The 24763-nt window shown below is 43.4% G+C and overlaps 1 protein-coding gene across 4 annotated transcripts; it reads left to right on the top strand.

Annotated features, from left to right (window-relative positions):
- Positions 1 to 3424: 3424 nt before the first annotated feature.
- Positions 3425 to 24721, top strand: LOC144510361 (guanine nucleotide-binding protein G(I)/G(S)/G(O) subunit gamma-13-like). 4 transcript variants are annotated; one of them, XM_078239800.1, is made up of 3 exons: positions 3425 to 3495; positions 11060 to 11207; positions 24531 to 24721. In XM_078239800.1, exons 2-3 carry the CDS (start codon positions 11110 to 11112, stop codon positions 24634 to 24636), a joined length of 204 nt encoding a protein of 67 aa, XP_078095926.1. In that variant the 5' UTR covers positions 3425 to 3495; positions 11060 to 11109; the 3' UTR covers positions 24637 to 24721. The 4 variants fall into 4 exon arrangements, with proteins under 4 accessions (XP_078095926.1, XP_078095923.1, XP_078095924.1 ...); XM_078239797.1 differs by lacking the exon at positions 3425 to 3495 and adding an exon at positions 3781 to 4143; XM_078239798.1 differs by lacking the exon at positions 3425 to 3495 and adding an exon at positions 3781 to 4147.
- The last annotated feature ends 42 nt before the right edge of the window (positions 24722 to 24763 follow it).

Here is a 24763-nt window from a genome sequence, read left to right as displayed (position 1 = left end):
AGATAATCTTGATACAAAGATTTGCTCAGCGCTCAACGAAGAACTAGGTGACAAGATGTTGTTTGTTTTGGTCAACGTTGACTCCCATTATCCTGTGTAACTCCCACATCACAGACCCTTCCACATCACAACACTAATCTGCATCTCAACAATAAAGCATCTTGATCAAAACGTCACACAAAGCCCTCTCTAGAAATATTTAAAAATAATCATTTGAAATGTGAATAGTCTAATGTAAATGGAATGAGGAGAGGATGGTTCATTAGACTTGTAACCCATGAAGCAATTTACTTGCCAGCTTTCCTCGTTTAGTGAACACTAGTGAACACTATATCACTCATGCTCTACTAAACATCTTTCATGTTTGTATATTTCCTCAAGCTCATGTTCTTGCTATTTTACCAATTATTTTTATTATTCATTCTTAGGACATGGGCGTCATTGGCTGGCCAGCATTTATTGACTATCCCTAGGTTCCCCTTGGCTTGGCCATTTCAGAGGACAGTTGAGAGTCAACCACATTGCTGTAGCTCTGGAGTCACATGTAGGCCAGACCAGGTAAGGACGGCAGATTTCCTTCCCTAAAGGACATTAGTGAACCGGATGGGTTTTTCCAACAATCGATAATGGTTTCATGGTTATCAGTAGATTCTTAATTCCAGGTACTTTATAATCAAATTCAAATTCCACCATCTGCCATGGCGGAATTCGAACCCAGGTCTCCAGGACATTAGCTGACACCACTAGGCCATCGCCTTCCCTTTGCAATTCAGTGTTGCATAATGCAATTGGAGTGGAACAAAAGCTATTTTGTCTGGTGAAACTCTTTGTGTTTCCTTTATCTGAGGTATATTGCAACTTAATTTTATTAATGATGCCCAGGGCATCGTTAGGCCATTTAATCATTTCTTCAGTTCACACAGGAGTGGGGATGGTGCAATGAGGGCAAATAAATTTATCAAAACAGTGCAGTCACAATCCAAAGCAATAATTCAACAGCCCAGCAAGATTCACTTTGTGCAACTTTAGTCTTCATTACTGTATATTGCAGCTCAGTAACATTTACAACCATATATTCTTACCTTACTGTACAATGACCAACTCAAAAATCTTGCAATGGCAATGGCAATGGGAGAAAGGAGAAGAAAGGCTGATTCAAAGTAATCGAGTTGTGAGGCTGATAAGGGTAAGACAGAGATGCATTACATGATTGTTCATCCAAATTGGCAGCATGAATGACCAGAGCTCTTGAGAGCTTTTCTTCCCCTCCCCCATTTACAATAACACAGTGTGAGTCTCACATAACAAGAATCTTGACTGTTGTCTTATGGATAGCTTCAGGCACATCTGGCACTCTGGTTCAACTGGCAGCATTCTCACATCTGTAAGCTGGATGGCACTCCAGTGCAGTAAATGAAGGCGTACCACACTGGGTGCTGTTTTTTGAAGGAGATGTTGAACTTAGGGGTGGCACAGTGGTTAGCACTGCTGCTTCATAGCACCAGGGATCTGGGTTTGATTCCTGGCTTGGGTCACTGTCTGTGTGGAGTCTGCACATTCTCCCTGTGTCTGCGTGGGTTTCCCTCCAGTTTCCTCCCGCAGTCTGAAAGACATGCTGGTTAGGTGCATTGGCCGTGCTAATTTCTCCCTCAGTGTACCCGAACAGGTGCCGGAGTGTGGCGACTAGGGGATTTTCACAGTAACTTCTTTGCAGTGTTAATGTAAGCCTACTTATAACACTGATAAATAAACTTTAAACATTTGCCCTCTCAGATGGACACACATTGCATGGCACCACACTGAAGGAGAATTGTCCCAGGGATTACTATCTCAATGGAAACAAATTAAAACAGGCTACCGTGCAAAGGGACCTGGGGGTCCTTGTGCATGAGACGCAAAAGCCCAGTCTGCAGGTACAACAGGTGATCAAGAAGGCAAATGGGATGTTGGCCTATATTGCGAAGGGGATAGAATATAATATCCCACAGTTGCGTGGACCTGCAGAGTTTCACTGGCTGTCTTGTCTGGAGACAATACACATCTTTTTAGCCTGTCTTGGTGCTCTCTCCACTCCCATTGTTTTGTTTCTTAAAGACTGGATTAGTTGTAAGTATTCGCATTCCAACCATTATTCATGTAAATTGAGTCTGTGTCTTATAAGTTCTGTTTGTGAACAGAATTCCCACTCACCTGAAGAAGGGGCTCAGAGCCTCGAAAGCTTGTGTGGCTTTTGCTACCAAATAAACCTGTTGGACTTTAACCTGGTGTTGTTAAACTTCTTACATAGAATATAAAAGCAGGGATGTCTTGATGCACCTGTACAGGGCATTGGTGAGGCCGCAGCTGGAATACTGTGTGCAGTATTGGTCCCCTTATATGAGGAAGGATATATTGGCATTGGAGGGAGTGCAGAGAAGGTTCACCAGGTTGATACCGGAGATGAGGGGTTTGGATTATGAGGAGAGGCTGAGGAGATTGGGTTTGTACTCGTTGGAGTTTAGAAGGATGAGGGGGGATCTTATGGAGACTTATAAGATAATGCGGGGGCTGGATAGGGTGGAGGCGGAGAGATTCTTTCCACTTAGTAAGGAAGTTAAAACTAGAGGACACAGCCTCAAAATAAAGGGGGGTCGGTTTAAGACAGAGTTGAGGAGGAACTTCTTCTCCCAGAGGGTGGTGAATCTCTGGAATTCTCTGCCCACTGAGGTGGTGGAGGCTACCTCGCTGAATATGTTTAAAGCGCGGATGGATGGATTCCTGATCGGTAAGGGAATTAAGGGTTATGGGGATCAGGTGGGTAAGTGGTACTGATCCACGTCAGATCAGCCATGATCTTATTGAATGGCGGGGCAGGCTCGAGGGGCTAGATGGCCTACTCCTGCTCCTATTTCTTATGTTCTTATGTCCTGGACAACATTCATCTATCCACTGACAAGAAGCTCTCTGGCTATTTATTTCACTGCTGGTTGTGGGATCTTGCTTTGTGAAAATTGGCTGCCGTGCTTCCTATACTACCACAGTGACTAACTTCAGAAATATTTTATTGGCTGGAAGGATACCATCCATTTTCTTTCCAGCTGCGCATGTTGCTTGTCTGCACAATGTTTCATCTAAAGAAAGAGTTCAGTCATATTTACCGCATAAACAACGATGGCAGAATTGAACCTGGGAGTGGTGTGAGCGTGTTTAAATGTATTTGTCCACAAAGCTAAAAATGACCTTACCAAATTGTGGCATTGAGTTGCTAGCTGGAATAAACAGGAGGTTCTATTTGTGGCAAAGCAAGGCGGTTTCTGGATGTGTAATTGCGTGATACACATGTCTGTGTAAGTAAATGAACAATATCAGCCTGGTCATAAATGTGTTAGCGCAGGGGCAGGAGTTGCTGAACGCCGTGGGTGAACTAACAAATGTGGATTCAAGCCACCCTTTAAGCACTGCAGGTGTAGAGCTGGAAGCAAATAGGCAATTGTATAAATGATGTGCCTCTCCCAGGTATTTGTGTGTGTGTGTGTGTGTGTGTACAGGGAGCACACCTTAATCACCCACACAGGGATGATCCGAATATGAAGACCAAATGGGTCCAATTTTATTAATTGCGGGCGTTGATGCTTTGTCCTGCTACATATTCCGCAGTTTGTTTTCCATTCTGTAGACGAGCGTGTGCCTGAATGTAGCCCTTAGGGATTTCATTAGACAAAAGTGGACGCTGCCAGGAGGAGGGTAGCTGTGATACCAGGAGCCACAGAGGCTGTCCATCCCACACCCCCGGCACAGCCTCTAATGAGACACCAGGAAGCTGCTTTATTTATCCCTTTGCAGGCTCAAATATTACACACAGCGGCATTTGGAGAGAGGAGGGCAGGCGAGAGAGAGAGATAGAGAGGGAGAGAGAGAGAGAGAGAGGGGGAGCTCAGCTGTGCAAATCCTCTCCAAAGGACATCAGCTCCTGTACAGCACATTCTGAATGGATTGCCAGTTACATTAATAGATTACACTAAGGATTTGCATTTCGGAAAAGGAGAGGGGCAACATCTGTATATATCTGAGCTCAAACTTCCTTTCCCAGCACAAAGGAATCATCATTGGATGCATCAGTTTGCGCCGGGTGTCCGTTCGCTGTAAAAGTGCCTTGACAGTGAGGTAGGTGAGTTTATGTTATTTTTCCAAAGGCGATGGAGAGGTGATCCAGACAATTTCGATGCAGCAATTGAATATGGCAGATTCCTTGTATGATACACATGTATCAGCGAGTTGCACTGTAGCCTGTAGGTTTCAGGCAGATGTATTGGTTTCCCCACAAATGTTAACCTGTCGACTACAGTCCCCTGTACAACCCTCACCACTACCTGTCCCAAATTATGGAAGAGATATCATCGTCTGATACCCGCCCCAGCCTCCCTGATAACATCTATTCCAATGGAAAGGGCAGTTTATACACATAAAGGTGTGAACCATCCCTTCTCACACTGTGTTCAATGTGGTGTGGTGGAGATTTCAATATTTCTCGAGTTGAAAATGGGGATCAGATAGAGAGGGAGAGGTGTCTGGCCGGAAATCAGGATTCGGTATTGTTCTGGACACGGATGTTACGGTGAGTCTTCATCAGTCTTTGTGACAAATAAAAGGCAGCCACACATTCCAGCTCACAAGCACTAAGAGCAGCCACGCGGGCTGAATAATGCAAGAGGGGGAATAATCTCTGCATTGTTCAATATCCATGTTTAAAATGGTTCCCGTTTTGATGGAGTGTTTATATTGATCTCAGCGAGGGCAGTCAGATTGACCCGCTGCCCACCTTTTACTGGACAGTGAGATAGATCAGCACTGGACGGAGGCTTCTCAAATATCAGCCGCAACCTCACTGTTCACTGATACACGGAAGTTGACACAATAAAGTGTCTGAATCAGTAATTTTCAATAGCTTATTGCCAAATAGCGAGATCACTGCAGTGTAATTCGGGCTAAACAAGCGGATGGGTTTCTGCAGAGAGGGCGGAGGGAGGGCGGGGGGTTAGGGGGAGAGAGAGAGAGTGTGAGTGGGGAGAGAGTGTGATGAGGGAGGGAGAGAGAATGGGGAGGGGGAGAGAGTGGGGAGGGAGGGGAAGAGAATTAAGGGAGAGAGTGGAGAGGGAAACGATTAGGGGAGGGGGAGAGAGTGGGGAGGGGGAGAGAAGATTGAGGGAGAGTGTGGGGAGGGGGAGAGAGGATTGAGGGAGAGTGTGGGGAGGGGGAGAGAGGATTAGGGAAGGGGAGAGTGTGGGGAAGGGGAGAGTGTGGGGAGGGGGAGAAAGGATTAGCGGGAGATAGTGGGGAAGGAGAAGTCTGGAGACAGTTGTTTTAGCAACAGGGCAGAAGCGAAAGTGAGGAGAGTGCTGGCTATTCTCACTGCCTGTCGCCTGCTTGTTGTGAGGAGCTGCAGCTGCAGACTCATCTCCACAATGCGGAAATAATATTGGTGCATTCACATGGAAAAGCAAAGGAGCAGGGAGGGAGAGACAGGAAGAGGGAGAGAGAGATAGAGGGGGAGAAGGAGGGAGAGGGAGGGGAAGAGACGGGGAGGAAGAGACGGGGAGGAAGAGAGAGGAAGGAGAGAGAAACGGAGGGAGAATTAGAGGGGGAGAGAGAGGACACAGAGTGGGAGGAGGGAGAGTTAGAGATGGGAAGGGAGAGAGAGAGAGAGACAGGGAAGGAGAGGGGCGATAGAGGTATATCAGCTGCTTTGACCTTTTGCTACCTTCTCATCTGCTTTAGTTTGCCTTTTTGTCCTAAGGTTTTCTCTGTTCAGACAACCAGATTGCCACATTCTCCACTGTTTAAATGATTGGACACTTATTCCCCATTTACCTCACTTCGTGAGAAAGAAGGCGATGACCAACCTGACCAGAGGCTGTTAAATCTGTCCCATAGCTTATCCAATTCGAGCCAGTATTTCCTTCCTTAACAATGCTGGAATTGGCACGAATAATGAATATATGTTCTGAAACCGATTTTAAAAATCCAGCTGCCAGTTAAATATTTCATTTTTGTTCTACTTGAAAACCTCTCTCTAATCCCGCAACCAATTAAGATGAGACCTGTAGAATATGATTCAGAAACTAGCAGGAGGAGGCCATTCGGCCCTTCCAGCCTGCTCTGGTATTCATTATGATCATGGCTGATCATCCAACTCAGTAACCTGTTCCCACATTCCTCCCATATCCTTTGATCCCCTTCACCGCAAGAGCTATATCTAACTCCTTCTTGAAAACATTCAATGTTTTGGCCTCAATTGCTTTCTGTGGTAGTAAATTCCACAGGCTCACCACTCTCTGGGTGAAGAATTTTCTCCCCATCACAATCCTAAATAGTTTACCCAGTATCCTCAGACTGTGGCCCGTGGTTCTGGACACTTCCACCATCAGATGCATGGCTAGTCCACCTAACCAGCCCATCTTTGGACTGTGGGAGGAAACCGGAGCACCTGTAGGAAACCCACACAGACATGGGGAGAACGTGCAAACTCTGCACTGACACCTGAGGCTGGAATCGAACCCCGGTCCCTGGCGCTGAGGCAGCAGTGAGGCAACAGATCATGGCTGATCTGATTGTTGTCTCAAATCCACATTTCTGCCGACCCTCAATTTCCTTCAACTCCCTTGTTGATCAAGAGTCTCGGAATATTAATCGACCCTGCCTCCAGCTGTCTGGGGAAGAGAGTCCCAAAGATTCAAGCTTCTTCCTGATCATTATCCAACCTGCAAGGGAAGAAGTCGTCTTTGGAACCAGTCAAGCAGAACATTGTCAGACATCTTGTTAAGCTGCCACCTTCATCAGGTGGCTGTTGTGGAGCTTTTTCCACTCAGTGCAGGCCCTTTGAAAGCAGACAATCAACTCCACTGAACCAGTGGGGATAGGGGGGGGGAGGGGGTGGGTGGTGATGGTGGTGGCGGCAGGCGGGGGTGGATGAGTAAGGGGTGGTAAAACTGTTGGGTTCTGGTTAAAGGTCACGGACCTGAAATGTTAATTTTATTTCTGTTAAAGTTGCCAACTCCTGGTTGGATTCCTCCTGACCCCTAACAAGCCCACCTCCAGGTACCCATCACTGATTTACTGACATTACCAGATTGTCCTGCTGCACTGCCTTTACATCAGTTGGAAAACAAACATGCTTCACCCTGCTGGATGGTGCTCGACTGCCAAACAGCCTTCTTATCCTTTCACCAATATTTTTATAACCACTAAATGTACAAAGGAAGTCTCGCACAAATTTTTAAATGCCTGTGATATTTTTCCTGGGTCACTCCTATCCGTATCCAGCTGATCCATCTTTAATTACTGAAAACTCCAAGACATCGTCGGAGGTTGGCATTCCCAGGGAAAGAGGCAGCGATGCTTCTGAGATAGCAAAGCGGTTGAGATAACTGAGCCTCCACACCAACTCAAAGCTTTCATCATCTCTGCTCACATTGGGTTCTGGCCAATCTGCCTGAAATTCTCACTGACAACAGGCAGCTGGAAGCAGTTCAAGTGGCAATTTGAGGTTGATCGCTTCACAGAGGGTACAGAACAACTGGTATCAGAGTGCTACTGATTTCACAACTACCTTAAGAAGATAGCAAGAAACCATCGTTGGTGGATTTTCTAAAGGGCCTTTCATTGGTACTAATTTCAGCATTTCCATCAAATCCCTTCCCTGTCTCTGTAACAGCTTCCAACCTGACAAACTTTTGAGATCTGTGCACTCCTCGAATCCTGACCTTTTGAGCATTCCTGATTTTAATCACTCCCTCACTGATGGCTGCACTGTAAGGCCTTAAATTATGAAATTTCCTCCCTCACCTTCCTCCTTTAAGATGTTCCTTAAAACCCACCTCTTTTAACAATCAGTCCTAATATCTCATTCTGTAGTTCAGTGTTACATTTCATTTGAGAACCTGCCTGTGTTAAACGTGCTCTTGAAATGCAAGCTGCTGGTGCTGACAGTGTTAAGAGTGGATTTGGACACCTTCATTTACCAGGGAGTATCTGACAATTGCAAAACACATTCAGTAGCACATCCAAACAGAATGGAGTCTCTTTTTCAGGTTCAGCCCAAGTGAGAGATACAGCAATTCACCATTCCGGGGGCATAGCTATTTGTGCTGATATGAATTTTTCTCACAGCTCTCTGCCAACACTCTTGCTATGCTTCTTATAAATTAACATCCCTTTAAAACCAGAAGCTGTACTCATACAGTGGTCAGCTCCCACGAAGATCGTACCCTTTCAGGTTTGACTAAATCAGTAGTGCTCCCTGCACTTTATTTCACTCCAAGCCTCTCTAGTAGCATTAAGCTGGGCTCAGTTTCTGAATTAACAAATTAGATTTATCGAGATATTAAAGAAATAGGATACACAGCACAGACAGCACAATCTTGTGTGTATTGACAGCAATAAAAGGTTCAGTCTTACAAAACTATAGGCAGCTCCTGTCAGCAGTGAATGTAATTCGACTATTTGCTGCATTAATCTCTTGCAATTCCATTTTACTCAGGGGCACCCATGTTTTCCACTCTTTCATACTTCAATCCCTTTCCATCTTCTCTCACTTCAAGGGTTTATGTGTCCTATGTGTCCTTAGGAGTGCCTGAATTGCTGGGTGAATTTCGGTTAGAAATGAAATAATGCACATTGGTGTTCCAGACTTGATTCTGCGGTTGCTCCTCTGATCGATCCATTTCCAGATTTAATGACCCACAGTCAGATGTCAGTCAATCTTTCTCATGAGGTCTTCCTGGTCCAGTTAAGTGTTTGGGCGGCACGGTGACACAGTGGCTAACACTGCTTCCTTACAGCGCCAGGGACCCAAGTCAATTCCTGCCTCAGGTCATAGAGTCATAGAGGTTTACAGCATGGAAACAGGCCTTTCAGCCCAACTTGTCCATGCCATCCTTTATTTTTTAAAACCCCTAAGCTAATCCCAATTGCCTGCATTTGGCCCATATCCCTCCAAACTCATCGTACCCATGTAATTATCTAAACGCGTTTTAAAAGACAAAACTGTACCCGCTTCTACTACTACCTCTGGCAGCTTGTTCCAGACACTCACCACCCTCTGAGAAAAAATTGCCCCTCTGGACACTTTTTTGTATCTCTCCCCTCTCACCTTAAACCTATGCCCTCTAGTTTTAGACTCCCCTACCTTTGGGAAAAGATATTGACTATCCAGCTGATCTGTGCCCCTCATTATTTTATAGACCTCTATAAGATCACCCCTCAGCCTCCTACGCTCCAGAGAAAAAAGTCCCAGTCTATCCAGCCTCTCCTTATAACTCAATCCATCAAGTCCTGGTAGCATCCTAGTAAATCTTTTCTGTACTCTTTCTAGTTTAATAATATCCTTTCTATAATAGGGTGACCAGAATTGCACACAGTATTCCAAGTGTGGCCTTACCAATGTCTTGTACAACCTCAACAAGACATTCCAATTCCTGTATTCAATGTTCTGACCAATGAAACCAAGCATGCCGAATGCCTTCTTCACCACTCTGTCCACCCGTGACTCCACTTTCAAGGAGCTATGAACATGTACCCCAAGATCTCTTTGTTCTGTAACTCTCGGGTCACTGACTGTGTGGAGTTTGCACATTCTCCCCGCGTCTGTGTGGATTTCCTCCGGGTGCTCCAGTTTCCTCCCACAGTCCAAAGATGTGCGGGCCATGCTAAATTGTCTTTAGTGTCAGGGGGATTAGCAGGGTAAATATGAGGGCTTACGAGAATAGGGACTGGGTGGGATTGTGGTCGGTGCAGACTTTTGATGGGTCGAATGGCCTCCTTCTGCACTGTAGGGATTCTATTCTATGTTTGGTGGGTGAAGTCAAGGACTGTTGTCTGGAATCAGCTACACTGGAGTTAGGGGATCATTCTAGGATTACCCCAGCTTTGGCTGCACATTTATAGAATGCTATAAAATATTTATTTATATATACACACACAAAACTAGATTTGTCTCAAATTATCTATACACAGTGAAAATACAAAGGAATAACAACAGGAAGTTTGCGTCTGCAAGGAGAAAAGGCAGGTGAATATTTAGTGCAGAGAATTTGTATGGATAGTGTTGGCTTTGACAGAGCTCCAGATCTCTGACTGTTGTTCATACGTGAAGCCAGAAAGTGAGAATTGACAATGTAGTGATGTCGTTTGATGGTGATGGTGGAGGGGGAAACTCCATTCCTCAGCTTACACCCACCTCATCAATTGAAGAACTTACATTTATTTAGGACCTTTAATGTAATAAAATGTTCCAAGGTGCTTCACAGGAATGTTATAAAATATATAAGGAGATATTAGGTCAGGTGACCAAAAAGCTTGGTCAGAGAGGTAGGTTTTAAAGAGCATCTTAAACGATGAAAGTCAGGTCGAGAGACAGAGAGGTGTCGGGGGTAAATTCCAGAGCTTAGGGTCTAGGTAACCAAAGGTGGAGTGATTAAAATTGGGAATTCTTAAGAAGCCAGAATTTGATGAGCACAAATATATTCAGGGTGGCGTAGCTCAAGAATATCGAGATAGGAAAGAAGAGAAATGTTTATATACTACCTTTCATTACTTCAAGTTATAACAGATAATTAGGATCTTTTGAAGTGCTGTCACTGTTGTAATGTAGAAAAAGTGACAACAATGTGCACAGCAAGATCCCACAAACAGCAGATCATCCATTTTGTTGATGTTGGTTGATGGACAAGCATTGGCTAGGACACCAAAGAGAACTCGCCTGCTGTTCTTCAGATGATACCATGCAGTCTACTGCACCCACCTGAGCAGGCAGGTTGGGCTTTAGTTTAATTTGAAAGATAGCTTCAGTTCTATTGGTACAGACTAGAGATTGATCTTCGGACCTCCCTGGTTTACATGACTCGAATCACAACAGATCTCCTAGATGGTTGCTTCATGCAATCTTCATTTGAAGAAATACATTATTCAGACTTGAGCCTGTAACTAAAACCTCGGAGTGAAGTACTGTATTAATGTATTGTGTTAGCTAACATTTCGTTTTGGTGTTTAATCTCCTTTCTTCTTTATTTTTGACCTTTTTCAGATTTCTTTCTCTTTATCCTAAAAGAAAACAATTAAAAACAATCTGCGGCCATGGAGGATTGGGACACTCCGCAATTCAAGAAGGAAGTGGATAGTCTGAAGTACCAGCTGTCGTACAAGAGGGAGATGTCTTCCAGAACAATCCCTGAGTAAGCTTTAAATTCTGTTCTCATGTGATTAAGGCGACAGATGAGAGTGAGAATGATACACTCTCTCATTGCATCTAATGGTGTGATCCTGTCAAAAGGCAGCTCAACTACAGCTGTAAGGTTTTCATAGGTTACTAGATGTGCAAATGTAAAGGTATTTAAAATTACAAAGAGGTTTGATAGGTTAAACATATAGATGAAGTTTATGCTTGTTGGGATGTCCACGCATACAAGATAGTCATGACTAAATTGAGTCAGCGATTCAGGAGAAATGTCTTTGCCCAGAGAGTGGTTAGGATGTGAACCTTCCCACCACATGAAGTAGTTGAGGCAAATAGCACAGATACATTAAAAGCAAAGTACAGGAGATAAAAATGAACAAATGGCTATGTTGATAGGATTGAATGAAACAAGGTGGGAGGAGGTTTGTGTGGAGCATAAACTTGTTGGACCCAATGGCCTGTTTCAGTGCAACTCCTTTTACTCTTTTGGACAAAGCCAAAAATCCTCATTAACTTTTATCATTACTCCTTCAATTTCCATATCCAAAACATTTCTGTATGCGGTGATTGAGAGGAACTCAAATCTTCAACATGCACCACTAATTGCGTCATGCCAATTCAAGAATGATCTAATCTACATTTGACTTTCTATTTTTCTTGCTGTCCATTGTCCATATCACCACCTCACCTTTAATACGATGTCCTTCATCTTCACAAGTTCCATATTTGGCATTTTAAAAAAGATTGCAAATCACCAAATGAAATCAAATTCACCCCTCTCCCCCTGCTGACTGTATACTTGGTCATTTTCACAAAGCAATTAACTAAATCAGTTCGCATTACTCATACTTCTCTAAGTGTTGATGGATCTTATCTGTGTTTCTTGTATCTAACAGTTTTGCATTATTGAAGTAAGGGTAGCTGGTGTATATGGAGCCAAGGTGGGTAAATTGAGTTAGGAGAGAGATAAGGCATGATCTTATTGAAAGGCAGAACAGTTTGTTGGGTCTTTATGACTCACTGCTGTTTACGTTTCTGACATTATTGTTAGCGTCTCTACTATTTCACCAGTAATCTCCTTCTGTGTTCTGGGCTTTGTGATCAATCAACTTTAAACTCCATTAGCCTTTTGAGTAATTAAAACATTTTAAAATCTATCAATTAGTCATACTTCTACAGCTCCTCTGGCCTTCCTGTAGTTTTTGCTTCCCTATCCTTTGTAAATATAGAGGCAAAAACACTTCAATATTATTGCCATTTTTTAGTTCGTTACCAGGTATTTACCTTGTTGAGAAAGAACCTACATTTATATAGTGCCAGTCATGTCCTCAGAGCACCCCAAAGACTTTGCAGCCAAGTAATTTGACAAAAGGTTTTTTTCATCCTTGAATGGCTCCATCCATCTTGTAGCCAGAAGTTGAAGACTAACTTACCTTATAGCAAAGAGAGGGAACCCACCTTGAAAGGAGTCTATAGTACATCTACTGCTTGCCTCCCAAAAATGGCAGGGCAAAATATACCACCTTGATACTTTTAGTATAAAGACCGTGGTACAATGTGCATTAAGAAATGAAGATTCTGATTTGTTTTTGACTCGCTGACTCTGATAGGTAATGCTAACATGGAATCGACAAATGGCTAGACAAGTCCTGGTATGGGGCTTGAACTCACAACTTTCCGGTTTAGAATTTAAAGTGTAATCACTTACCTAGCCAATAGGGTACACGTTGGCTGCACCTAGCTCCACATGACAAGGTTGCAATGATCCACCAATGCGCTGGTTAGTAGTGTGCTCAGAGACAGGGTGATGACCAGTGCTGTGTGGCAAGTTCCATTCTGGTCATTTTCTAATAAGGAAGGAGGGACAATTGGAAGGTTAAAGACTCTCTAACCTCCTTTTGTGTTTGCTGGTCAAGAAACAAAATTGATCACAATTCAGCAACATGGATTTATAGAATTTTACAACACAGAAAGAGGTCCTTCAGCCCATCGTGTTTGCAGTGGTCATCAAACACCTACCTATTCTAGTCCCATTTCCAGCATTTGGTCTGTAGCCTTTTATGGCATTTTCAAGTACTCATCTAAAATGCTTCTTAAATGTTATGTGGGTTCCCACCTCTACCACCCTTTCAGGTAGTGAGTTCAGGATTCCCATCACCCTCTGGGTGAAAACATTTTTCCTCAAATCCCTCTAAATCTCCTGTCCCTTACCCTAAATCAGTGCCTCCTGGTTATTAACCTCTCTACTAAGAGGAAAAGTTTCTTCCTATCTACGTCCCTCATAATTTTGTACCTCAATCAGGTCCCCACTCATCCTTCTCTGCTCTAAGGAAAGCAATCCCAGCCTAACCAGCCTCTCTTCATAGCTGAAACGGTCCAGCCCATGAAACATCACAGTGAATCTCCTCTCGTAGAATCATAAAATCCCTACAATGCAGAGGAAGACTTTCAGCCCATCAAACCTGTGCCGACTCTCTGACAGAGTAACTTACGCAGGCCCTCTCCCCCACCTTATTCCTGTAAACCCACACATTTACCATTTAACCTGCACATCTTTAATCACGAAGGGGCAATTTAGCATATCCAATCCATCTAACCTGCACATCTTTGGACTGTGGGAGGAAACTGGAGAATGTGCAAACTCCACACAGTCATCCAAGGCCGGAATTGAATCTGGATCCCTGGAGCTGTGAGGCAACAGTGCTAACCAGTGTGCTGCCCTGCATCCTTTCCAGTGCAACAGGCTGATTGTCACAGTCTCAACTCTGGAGCATTGGTGCAATGTTTAGCCATTAATCTGATGTTTAACGTTAAAGCCACATCTTCGAAACTCCCTGCGGGTCGGTGCTTTAATGAGGCCAATCAGATTAACCATTGGGTTAGGATATGTAGGCTGCACATTGTGAGCAAATCTCCAGCACCAACTTTTTCTGCTGCTTTGAAGCGAGATGTTCACCTCCCGGTCATACACCATTCCAACTTGGACACATACACCCTCCCCGATCCTTGTTGCTGGTTAAAATCCTGGAAGTCCCTCCCTAACAGCACTATGGGTGCACCTACATCACATGGACTTCAGCAGCTCAAGAAGGCAGCTCACCCCCACCACCTCATGGGCAATTGGAGACGGGCAATAAACACTGGCATAGCCAGTGAAGCCCACATCCCAAGAATGAGTAAAATAGCGTCCAGCGTGTTGGATAAATGCATAATTTTGATATAAATATGGATGTTGGGGGTGGGGGGGGGGGGGGGGGGTTGGGGGTGGAGGTTGGAAGGGTTGAATGGAATGACTGCTTTTTGAAACCACTGTTTAGCATTTTAAGGCTCAACACATTTAGAAATCAAATTGCATCTAAGAATAATTCTGAAGCATTCAATATTGATATACATAACAGGATATTAAAAAATAATATTAATTGTGGATTCATGTTCACCTGCCTTTCTGATATAAAACATTCATTCAGATTGTCGGGTTTTTTGATTCCATGGCTGGACACTTATGGATCCAATTAAATAAATACATTTTTCATAACACACTACCAAGTGAAATTGCTTCAGGCTATCATCATTCCACATTATTAGTAATGTTCATGCATTCAATTCCCAGAATAGGGTCATATAGCTGCCACAGATGTGATATGGGTAGCTCATTCTTAGCTACATAAAATTAGTGGCAACATTGATTCAGGGGGACAGGATCTCAGTCAGTGACCACTGAGTAAAAAGTCAGGACAGGAAAAAAAATCATATTGGGAGCTCTGTACCTTAGGTAGTCTGTTATTCAGTCATCTCAGTCCCAGAACATTGTTGCAGGAGTTCCCCAGGGTAGTGTTCTAACCATCTTCATCAATGACCTTCGCTTCACCATAAGGGGTGGGGGTGTTTGCTGATAATTGCATAATGTTCAGTACCATTCACGACTCCTCAGATACTAAAGCAGCTTATGCCCACATGCAGCAAGACCAATATTAAGTTGATCTTTCTCTATACCCTAGTTATAAGTGTTACACTACATTCTGCACCCTATCCTTTCCTTCTCCCTTATGTACTCTATGAATGGGATGCTTGGTCTGTATAGCGTAAGAAACAATACTTTTCATTGTATCCCAATACGTGACAATTATAAATCAAATCAAGACCTGGACAACATTCAGCTGGGTCTGAAAAGTGGCAACTAGCATTTGTGCCACACAAGTTCCAGGTATTGACCATCTCAAACAAGAGACAGTCTAACCATCTCCCCTTTACATTCTTTTTAAGAATTCATTCTTGGGTGCGGGTGTTGCTGGCTAAGCCAGTGTTTATTGTCCATCCCTAATTGCCCTTGAGAAGGCAATTAGGGATAGGCAATAAAAGCTGACCTTGCCATCATATGGTCTCTCAAATTTTCCTTCACTCTTTCCTAAGGTACTGCTTGACACAGAGGTTCTAAGCTGCAGACATGAATAACACTCGACTGTAACCCAAATGGCCATTCTTCCAGACAATTGTTAACCATGGAATTTAACCAGGAGAGACATTATATTCATGCCTGGTCATATCCTCCTCCTGACATCCATAAATGTGATTGCATAAAAGGGATGGGGAGGGGGTTAGGGGTGGTGGTGGGTGAGATTCTCTGGGGTGAAAACCTTGCTTTATTTTTTCACACCCCAGTCTGGGTATGATGGGGTAAATTGTTAGAGGTCATTGACTGGTGGGGGGTGGTGAAACAGGTGGAAGTCCCGTGATGGGAGGAGTTTGGAGGCCGGTTGGGATCAAACACTGGCGGGGTGGAGGAGGGGGGCATATTTATAGAGGCTCCTCAGGCAGACATTTGTATCCAGGAGATAGATGTGAGGACACTTCCCCATTGCAATCCTGCTGAGGAAAATGCATGGTTAAATTCCAAAAGTAGATTGACAGTGAGACTCACAGCAGATTTCTTAGGATTTAAACCACTCCCTACCTATCTGACCCAAACCCACTTGATTTTGTTGGTTAAAATCTCCCCTCCAAACATAGGCCAGAATTCTACCACCCCACCCACAAGGATTTGTAGCGGGTGAGGGGCGGACAATGGAAATGTCTGTTGACCTCAGGTAGGATTTTCCCATCGGGTTGAGTGAGACCGTAAAATCCCGCCCACAGTGTCTTTATTTCCAACCTGGCTGAGTTGAGCTAACTCAACACGAGAGAGGGTTTGAACTTAGGACCTTCTTCTTTTTATGTAATTCATTCGTACACTAGCATAGCAGAATAGAGCATTTAGAGCCAGTCAAAGTGATATCACCCTACAAACAAAGTTCTGAGAGATTTACCTACTTGCATTTGGTTTAAAAAAAAACTTGTTTCACCCATCAATGCGTGGGATCGTCAAACAATGCTTGGAGGGAATAGTAGATGCTGAAAAAAGACTGACATTTATATAATGGTTTTCACGTCTGAACATCTCAAAGCACTTTACAACCAACGAAGTACTTATTGAAGTGTGTTAATACAGAAGATACATTAACAAAACAAAACCCAGCAGTGCAAACTAATTTAAAATAAAAAATAGCTTACTGTAGTTATAATCTTGGGAGGGAATGTTGGTTGCTTTTCTCCATCTTGATAAATAAGATGGCGTGCTATGGCATGGTACTTAAACAATGGTCACTGATGGGCTAGTTTTATTGTTCCTTGGTACCAGTGGCAACCGGGAGTCAAACATTCAGATGCCTGGCCTGCTGTTTACAACCAGATCTACTTATTCAAGGACTCATCAATCAAACACAATCTATTATCACCGGTTAAGCACATACGGATGAAAACCATTGCTTTTATTTAAAGTTCCTATAGCTGAGAATGTGATAATAGATTGTTTCATCACCAGCTGTCCACAATGCCCATAAAAGTAGCAACTCCAGTCAAATGAATTCAACAAAATGCATTAGTATGAGGCAGAACACAAAGTTCCAGTAAACCACATAGGTCTTGACAGTCAGTTTATACAGACTTTAGGTTTATTTGTCTTTCAGTTCTGAAGATCACCGAGAAAATAGTTTACATGAGTGCAGACGTATATTGCATGATCGTTAATGCGCAGGAGCAGGCCGTTCGACCCAACTGGTCTATGTTTGTATTCATCCTCCAAATGAGCCTCCTTCCAGCCAAAAAAAACCAAGCTCTATGACTTATTATTCGCATTTTGGAGAACCACACTGCTTGACCCTTAGAAATAATATGGTAGTGAGAAACCAGAAGAGGAATAAGCTTTCCAATGAGATTTAGTTGCTATGTTCTACCACTGACTGGATAGCTGGATGTTGAATTTCTGTGGGTTTCCTGATTGCTGTAACTTAGAGATACACTGACAAACTCTATTAATCCGTCAAGCATTCTCTCCATTCACCATGTTCTTCCTGCCACTTGCCTGTGCACTGCCTCAAGCCCAAAGCCCATCAGTTGTATCGTCTGTGGTTTGTTAGTCCTAGGTGCCTTCAGCGGAAGCAACTAAATGGTGCTCTAAATCACACTTCTATCCACTGCTCTCTTTACTTCACCTGATGGATGCTCCTGTCACAAAGATCTGCAGTTCCCATTGCTCAGAGAGGGATTTCAGCTCCATGTTCTTGTGGAGATTCTGAAAAATCCAGGTCTTCGCTGTCGTTGGAACAGTGAAGATCAGTTGGTTATATTGTCAAGAATCTCAGACACACAACATCTTTGCTCAGCTGCTTTTATCTAACATAAGTGTGCATTAATAAAAGAAAAAGTCTTGCATTTGCGTAACATCTTTCATGACTCGAGGGCATCCCAAGGCGCTGTACAGTCAATTAAGCACTTCTGAAGTGCTATCACTTTTTTGCAGTGTTAAATATGCAACAGCCATTTTGGGCACCACAAGCAGCAATGCAATAATCACCAAATAATCTGCTCTTTAAGATTGGTTTTGGGATAAGTATTGGCCAGGACATCAGGAGGAACTGTTCAGCTCTCCTTCAAAATATTACCTCTTTCACAATCTTTTATGTCCATCAGAGGGGCCTCATTTAATATCTCACATTAATGACGGCACCACTGACAGTACAGCATTCCCCCAGTGCTGCATGAGACTTTTGTGCTCAAGTCTCAGGAGTGGGACTTAAACCCATGACCTTCCAAGTCAAAGGTAAGTGTGCTACCACTGAGCCATGGTTCAAGATGATTTTTTTCTATTCTAAAACAGAACATCTTCTCGCTACAGGGTCACTGCAACTAGTGCCAGGTCAGCGCTGGAACAGACTCTAGCTAGAAGATCATCAAGTCTACAGTATCTTCACTTTGCAATTTTATTTTTAAACAAATCCTTCTTAAATAATTTCTTTTATTCCTTCATGAGATGTGGGCATCGCTGGCAAGCCTCGGCCATACTCAATTGCCCTCGAGGTGGTGGTGAGCGGGCTTCTTGAATTGCTACAGCCCATTAGTGAAATGATTAGTTTGTTCTGATTATCTGTCGTGGCAAACATGAGTCAGCTCGCTCTGTCTGCCGTTGCACCACATGCTGTCTGGTACCAGGAACAGGCAAGTGAGAGTACAGCTGCAATCTACATAGCCCACTCCCATATAACTATTTGTTGTTACATGGTATTAGGACAGTCAATACTTAATAATACTGATTAAATGTTTATGCCATCGTCTGTTTGGAAGTTTATTAATGGGTTCATTGCAATATTCAGTATTTTATAACCATTCATGGAAAGTAAAAACATTTGGCTCTATTGGATATAAATATTAAAGGTTTAAATGCTGATCACAGCCAGACTGATGGGAGGAAGGTTGACCTTAAGCATCCTGGTTATGTTAAGACTGCCAGAGGTCTCACGTCCCCAAGAACTACCAGGCATGGGTGTCAGATGAGGGATGGCTGCAATGTTGTCACTGGCGAGGTTTACAGGTGATGGTTGTCAATCATTTGGCACAGAACTCATCCAAGTGGACTCCAGTGAATGACCCATAGCCTTCAAGGAGATCAGGGTAGGGGAGAGGAGACAACGAGTGAGGGAAAAAAAAGTGATGTTGGGTAAGAACGGTATTACTATGAATAAGGGACTACATAGCAAAATATTTGGGAATAAACTGACGTAACCGATCCGATTATCTGTGGTGCTTATGGGAGATGGTCAGTTTACAACACAGTCAGAGCAAAAGCGATCAGCTATTAGACTGCGTGCGATACACAGCAGGGGATTACACTGACACTGCCCTGTATTATTGACGAGATGGATGGTTATGTGGTGCAGACTACATATTCTCTCCTAGATGACTGAAGTGCAAGATTTCTCCTGTTTCTCAGAATATCCTACATGTACTTATAGTTGTATTGCAAGAAGCAGAGGGAAAAATCTTCCTGCTTTAGCAGCAACTTTCAAGATATCTTTTCAATTAAAATCAATACAAACTGAAGCTAAGGGCAGCTTCCTATCACTGATTGAGTGAAACCACGTGCAAGAATGCTGGCTCTCCCTGTGTAGACAAACCTCTCAACCCCACACATAGCTTTATAAATTAAAGCCATGTATGGGGTTATAAAATTCAGAAGTAAGATGGTGACCGATATCAGCTAGACTGGGTTGTACATGCCTCTGCCGAATGCATCATGATCTCAGAGCTGCTGGTTTCATTTGTCCAGTTTGGAACATTTTGCTTCCTGTGAACTTGGGTTCCATGGTTGGTGATGGCCCCGGTATCTTTTCCACACCAGTTCAAATGAGTTTCTAGTCTATTCAACTATAATCATAGAAATTCTACAGCGCAAAAGGAGGTCATTTGGCCCACTGAGCCTGCACCGACGAAAATCCCAACCAGGCCCTAATCCCTTAACGCCACGTATTTACCCTGCTGGGTTGGGAAATCTTTAAAGGTCAGCAGAAAGCCACAAAAAAAAGCTATAAAGAAAAGTAAGATGGATTATGAGAGTAAACTAGCTCAGAATATAAAAACAGATAGCAAAAGTTTCTACAAATATATAAAATGAAAAAGAGTGGCTAAAGTAAACATTGGTCCTTTAGAGGATGAGAAGGGGGATGTAATAACTGGAAATGAGAAAATGGCTGAGGCATTAAACAGGTATTTTGCATCGATCTTCACAGTGGAAGACACAAATAACATGCCAAAAATTGATGACAGGAAGGCTATGGCAGGTGAGGACCTAGAAACTATTATCATGAAAGAGGTAGTGTTGGGCAAATTAATGGGGCTAAAGGTAGACAAGTCTCCTGGTCCTGATTGAATGCATCCCAGGGTACTAAAAAAGATCGCGGGAGAAATAGCAAATGCACTAGTGGTAATTTATCAAAATTTGCTGGACTAGGGTGGTTCCCACAGATTGGAAAATAGCAAATGTGACGCCACTGTTTAAAAAAGGAGGTAGGCAAAAGGCGGGTAACTATAGGCCGGTTAGCTTAACTTCTGACTTTGTAAGCAAATATCAACGATAACCCACTACCATCAGACCGGCCTGCAGTAGGGAAAATGCTTGAATCAATCATCAAGGAAGAAATAGCGAGACATCTGGATATAAATTGTCCCATTGGTAAGACGCAGCATAGGTTCATGAAGGGAAGGTCATATTTGACTAATTTGGTGGAATTCTTTGAGAACATTTCATGGGCAGTGGACAATGGGGAACCTGTGGATGTGGTGTATCTGGATTTCCAGAAGGCATTTGACAAGGTGCCGCACCAAAGACTGCTACATAAGAAAGGTTCACGGTGTTATGGGTAATGTATTAGCATGGATAGAGGATTGGTTGGTTAACTAACAGAAAGCAAAGAGTGGGGGTAAATGGGTGTTTTTTTGGTTGGCGATCAGTGACTAGTGGTGTGCCTCAGGGATCAGTGTTGGGACCGCAATTGTTTACGATTTACATAGATGATTTGGAGTTGGGGACCAAGTGTAGTGTGTCAAAATTCGCAGATGACACTAAGATGGGTGGCAGAGCAACGTATGCAGAGGACGCTGAAAGTCTGAAAAGGGATATAGATAGTCTAAGTGAGTGGGCGAGGGTCTGGCAGATGGAGTACAATGTTGGTAAATGTGAGGTCATCCATTTTGGTAGGAATAACAGCAAAATGAACTATTATTTAAATGGTAAAAAATTGCATCATGGTGCTGGGCAGAGGGACCTGGGTGTCCTTGTGCAGGAATCTCAAGGAGTTGGTTTGCAGGTAATTAAGAAGGCAAATGGAATTTTGTCCTTTATTGCTAGAGGGATGGAATTTAAAAACAATGAGGTTATGTTGTAGCTGTATAAGGTGGTGATGAGGCCACACCTGGAGTACTGTGTATAGTTTTGGTCTCCTTACTTGAGAAAGGATAAATTAGCACTGGAGAGGGTGCAGAGGAGATTCACTAGGTTGATTCCAGAGTTGAGAGGGTTGGCTTATGAGGACAGACTGAGTAGACTGGGGCTATTCTCATTGGAATTCAGAAGAATGAGGGAAGATCTTACAGAAACATATAAGATGAAGGGACTAGATGAGATAGAAGCAGGGAAGTTGTTTCCACTGGCAGGTGAAACTAGAACTAGGGGGCATAGCCTCAAAATAAGGGGAAGCAGATTTAGGAGTGAGTTGAGGAGGAACTTCTTCACACAAAGGGTTGTGAATCTGTGGAATTCCCTGCCCAGTGAAGCAGTTGAGGCTATCTCATTGAATGTTTTTAAGGCAAGGATAGATACATTTTTGAACAGTAAAGGAATTAAGGGTTATGGTGAGTGGGCGGGTAAGTGGAGCTGAGTCCATGATCTTATTGAATGGCGGAGCAGGCTCGAGGGGCCAGATGGCCTACTCCTGCTCCTAGTTCTCATGCTCTTAATCCCCCTGGCACCAAGGAACAATTTAGTATGGCCAATCAACCTAACCTGCACATCTTGGGACTGTGGGAGGAAACTGGAGCACCTGAAGAAAACCCACACAGACACTGGGAGAATGTGCGAACTCCACACATAGTCACCCAAGGCAGGAATTGAACCCAGGTCCCTGGAGCTGTGAGGCTGCAGTGCTAACCACGGTGCCGCCCATAATAATCACACAACTAGAAAGATACAATTCCAGATGAACATAGGAATGGGCTCAATTGTGATTCCTCTTGGTCAAATAGCCAACTGACACTTACTGTTTGGATTCATATCTTAAGAATACACATATTAACTGTAAGGGAAGGATCATAGTTCCACCCAATTTCTTCCTCGCCAGTCGCGTGCACAACATGTGTACTGTAATAAAAATAAAAAATGTTGGTTAAACTCAGCAGGTCTGGATTAGTAATCAGGAGTGCAAATCTTGTCTTGGTTTCCATAAGACCATAAGACATAGGAGCGGAAGTAAGGCCATTCGGCCCCTCGAGTCCACTCCACCATTCAATCATGGTTGATTTCAACTCCATTTACCCGCTCTCTCCCCATAGCCCTTAATTCCTCGAGAAATCAAGAATTTATCAATTTCTGTCTTGAAGACGCTCAACGTCTCGGCCTCCACAGCCCTCTGTGGCAATGAATTCCACAGACCTACCACCCTCTGGCTGAAGAAATTTCTCCTCATCTCTGTTCTAAAGTGACTCCCTTTTATTCTAAGGCTGTGCCCCCGCGTCCTAGTCTCCCCTGCTAATGGAAACAACTTCCCTACGTCCATCCTATCTAAGCCGTTCATTATCTTATAAGTTTCTATTAGATCTCCCCTCAACCTCCTAAACTCCAATGAATATAATCCCACGATCCTCAGATGTTCATCGTATGTCAGGCCTACCATTCCTGGGATCATCCGTGTGAATCTCCGCTGGACCCGCTCCAGTGCCAGTATGTCCTTCCTGAGGTGTGGGGCCCAAAATTGCTCACAGTATTCCAAATGGGGCCTAACCAGTGCTTTATAAAGCCTCAGAAGTACATCCCTGCTTTTGTATTCCAAGCCTCTTGAGATAAATGACAACATTACATTTGCTTTCTTAATTACGGACTCAACCTGCAAGTTTACCTTTAGAGAATCCTGGACTAGGACTCCCAAGTCCCTTTGCACTTTAGCATTATGAATTTTGTCACCGTTTAGAAAATAGTCCATGCCTCTATTCTTTTTTCCAAAGTGCAAGACCTCGCACTTGCCCACGTTGAATTTCATCAGCCACTTCTTGGACCACTCTCCTAAACTGTCTAAATCTTTCTGCAGCCTCCCCACCTCCTCAATACTACCTGCCCCTCCACCTATCTTTGTATCATCGGCAAACTTGGCCAGAATGCCCCCAGTCCCGTCATCTAGATCGTTAATATATAAAGAGAACAGCTGTGGCCCCAACACTGAACCCTGCGGGACACCACTTGTCACCGGTTGCCATTCTGAGAAAGAACCTTTTATCCCAACTCTCTGCCTTCTGTCTGACAGCCAATCGTCAATCCATGTTAGTACCTTGCCTCGAATACCATGGGCCCTTATTTTACTCAGCAGTCTCCCGTGAGGCACCTTGTCAAAGGCCTTTTGGAAGTCAAGATAGATAACATCCATTGGCTCTCCTTGGTCTAACCTATTTGTTATCTCTTTCCTTTGGCCAGGTGCTCTGAGATCAAGCGCAGCTTCCCAATCATGATCTAGCCAAGAAGGGAAGACTCAGTGTAGATTGAGGACAGAAGACAAGACTGTCTTTTCTGTGTCTCAAATCCACATTGAGCAATACATTTAGAGAGCGAGTCATCAAATTTTGTTCTTGGAGTTGGTGCTTTGGATGCGCTACTGCTGATGGGTGTCCAGTCACCTTATTCTGTAGATAAAAATACCCTTCAACACTGTAGCTTCATACGTGGAATAAACTAAATGAAACACATTGGGTCTGAGGAGTGCAATATAAGTTTCCATCTTTCGAAGTGGTGGCATAAGCTGTCAAGTATTTGTGTGAAGGGATGGAGAGAAAGTCAAAGATTTTTTGTGGCTCACTCAAGAGACACATCAGATCCAGAGACTTGAGACAGGCCAGTCAGCTGCTTTCTTGCGTAACGAATGTGTTTTGTCACAGGGACACCAGGTGACGGATCTTTGAAGAAAACAAAAGTGTAAAGATGTCAGTCTTACTCTAAAAGTAAAATAAAGGGGAAAAGTGAGCTTTGGAAACCGCTGGGAAAAATGCATCATCAATCCATCCGTCGAGACAGAAACCAAGAGAAAGTTTCCCTTTTTAAATAAGGAGCTGCTAAACAGTGACATGGCCAAAGCAACCATTGTGTTTGATGTTCAGAATAGACTCAAGTTGAAATAAATTGCATTTGTCAATTTTTGTTTCTATAAGTACCCAACTAATATATCTCTCCTTTCTTTTCCCTCTCGGTCTGAAGCTTTGTGAAGTGGATAGAAGAGGGCGTGCCAAACGATCCATTCTTAAACCCAGAGCTAATGAAGAGCAACCCCTGGGTAGAGAAAGGCAAATGTGCTATACTTTGACATTTTCAAACTGCTCTGTATAAAAACAATTTATTTGTAAAGAAAGAGACTCGTGAGGAGAATTTTGTTGGCACAGTCTTTTGAATTCTTAAACATATGCATTACATTTTTTGTACATTTTATGGTA

Source organism: Mustelus asterias, chromosome 23 (assembly GCF_964213995.1).
Source record: "Mustelus asterias chromosome 23, sMusAst1.hap1.1, whole genome shotgun sequence".
Taxonomy (NCBI): Eukaryota; Metazoa; Chordata; class Chondrichthyes; order Carcharhiniformes; family Triakidae; genus Mustelus; species Mustelus asterias.
Note: the sequence above shows the minus strand (reverse complement) of the source record. Positions and strands in the feature narration are given on the sequence as shown.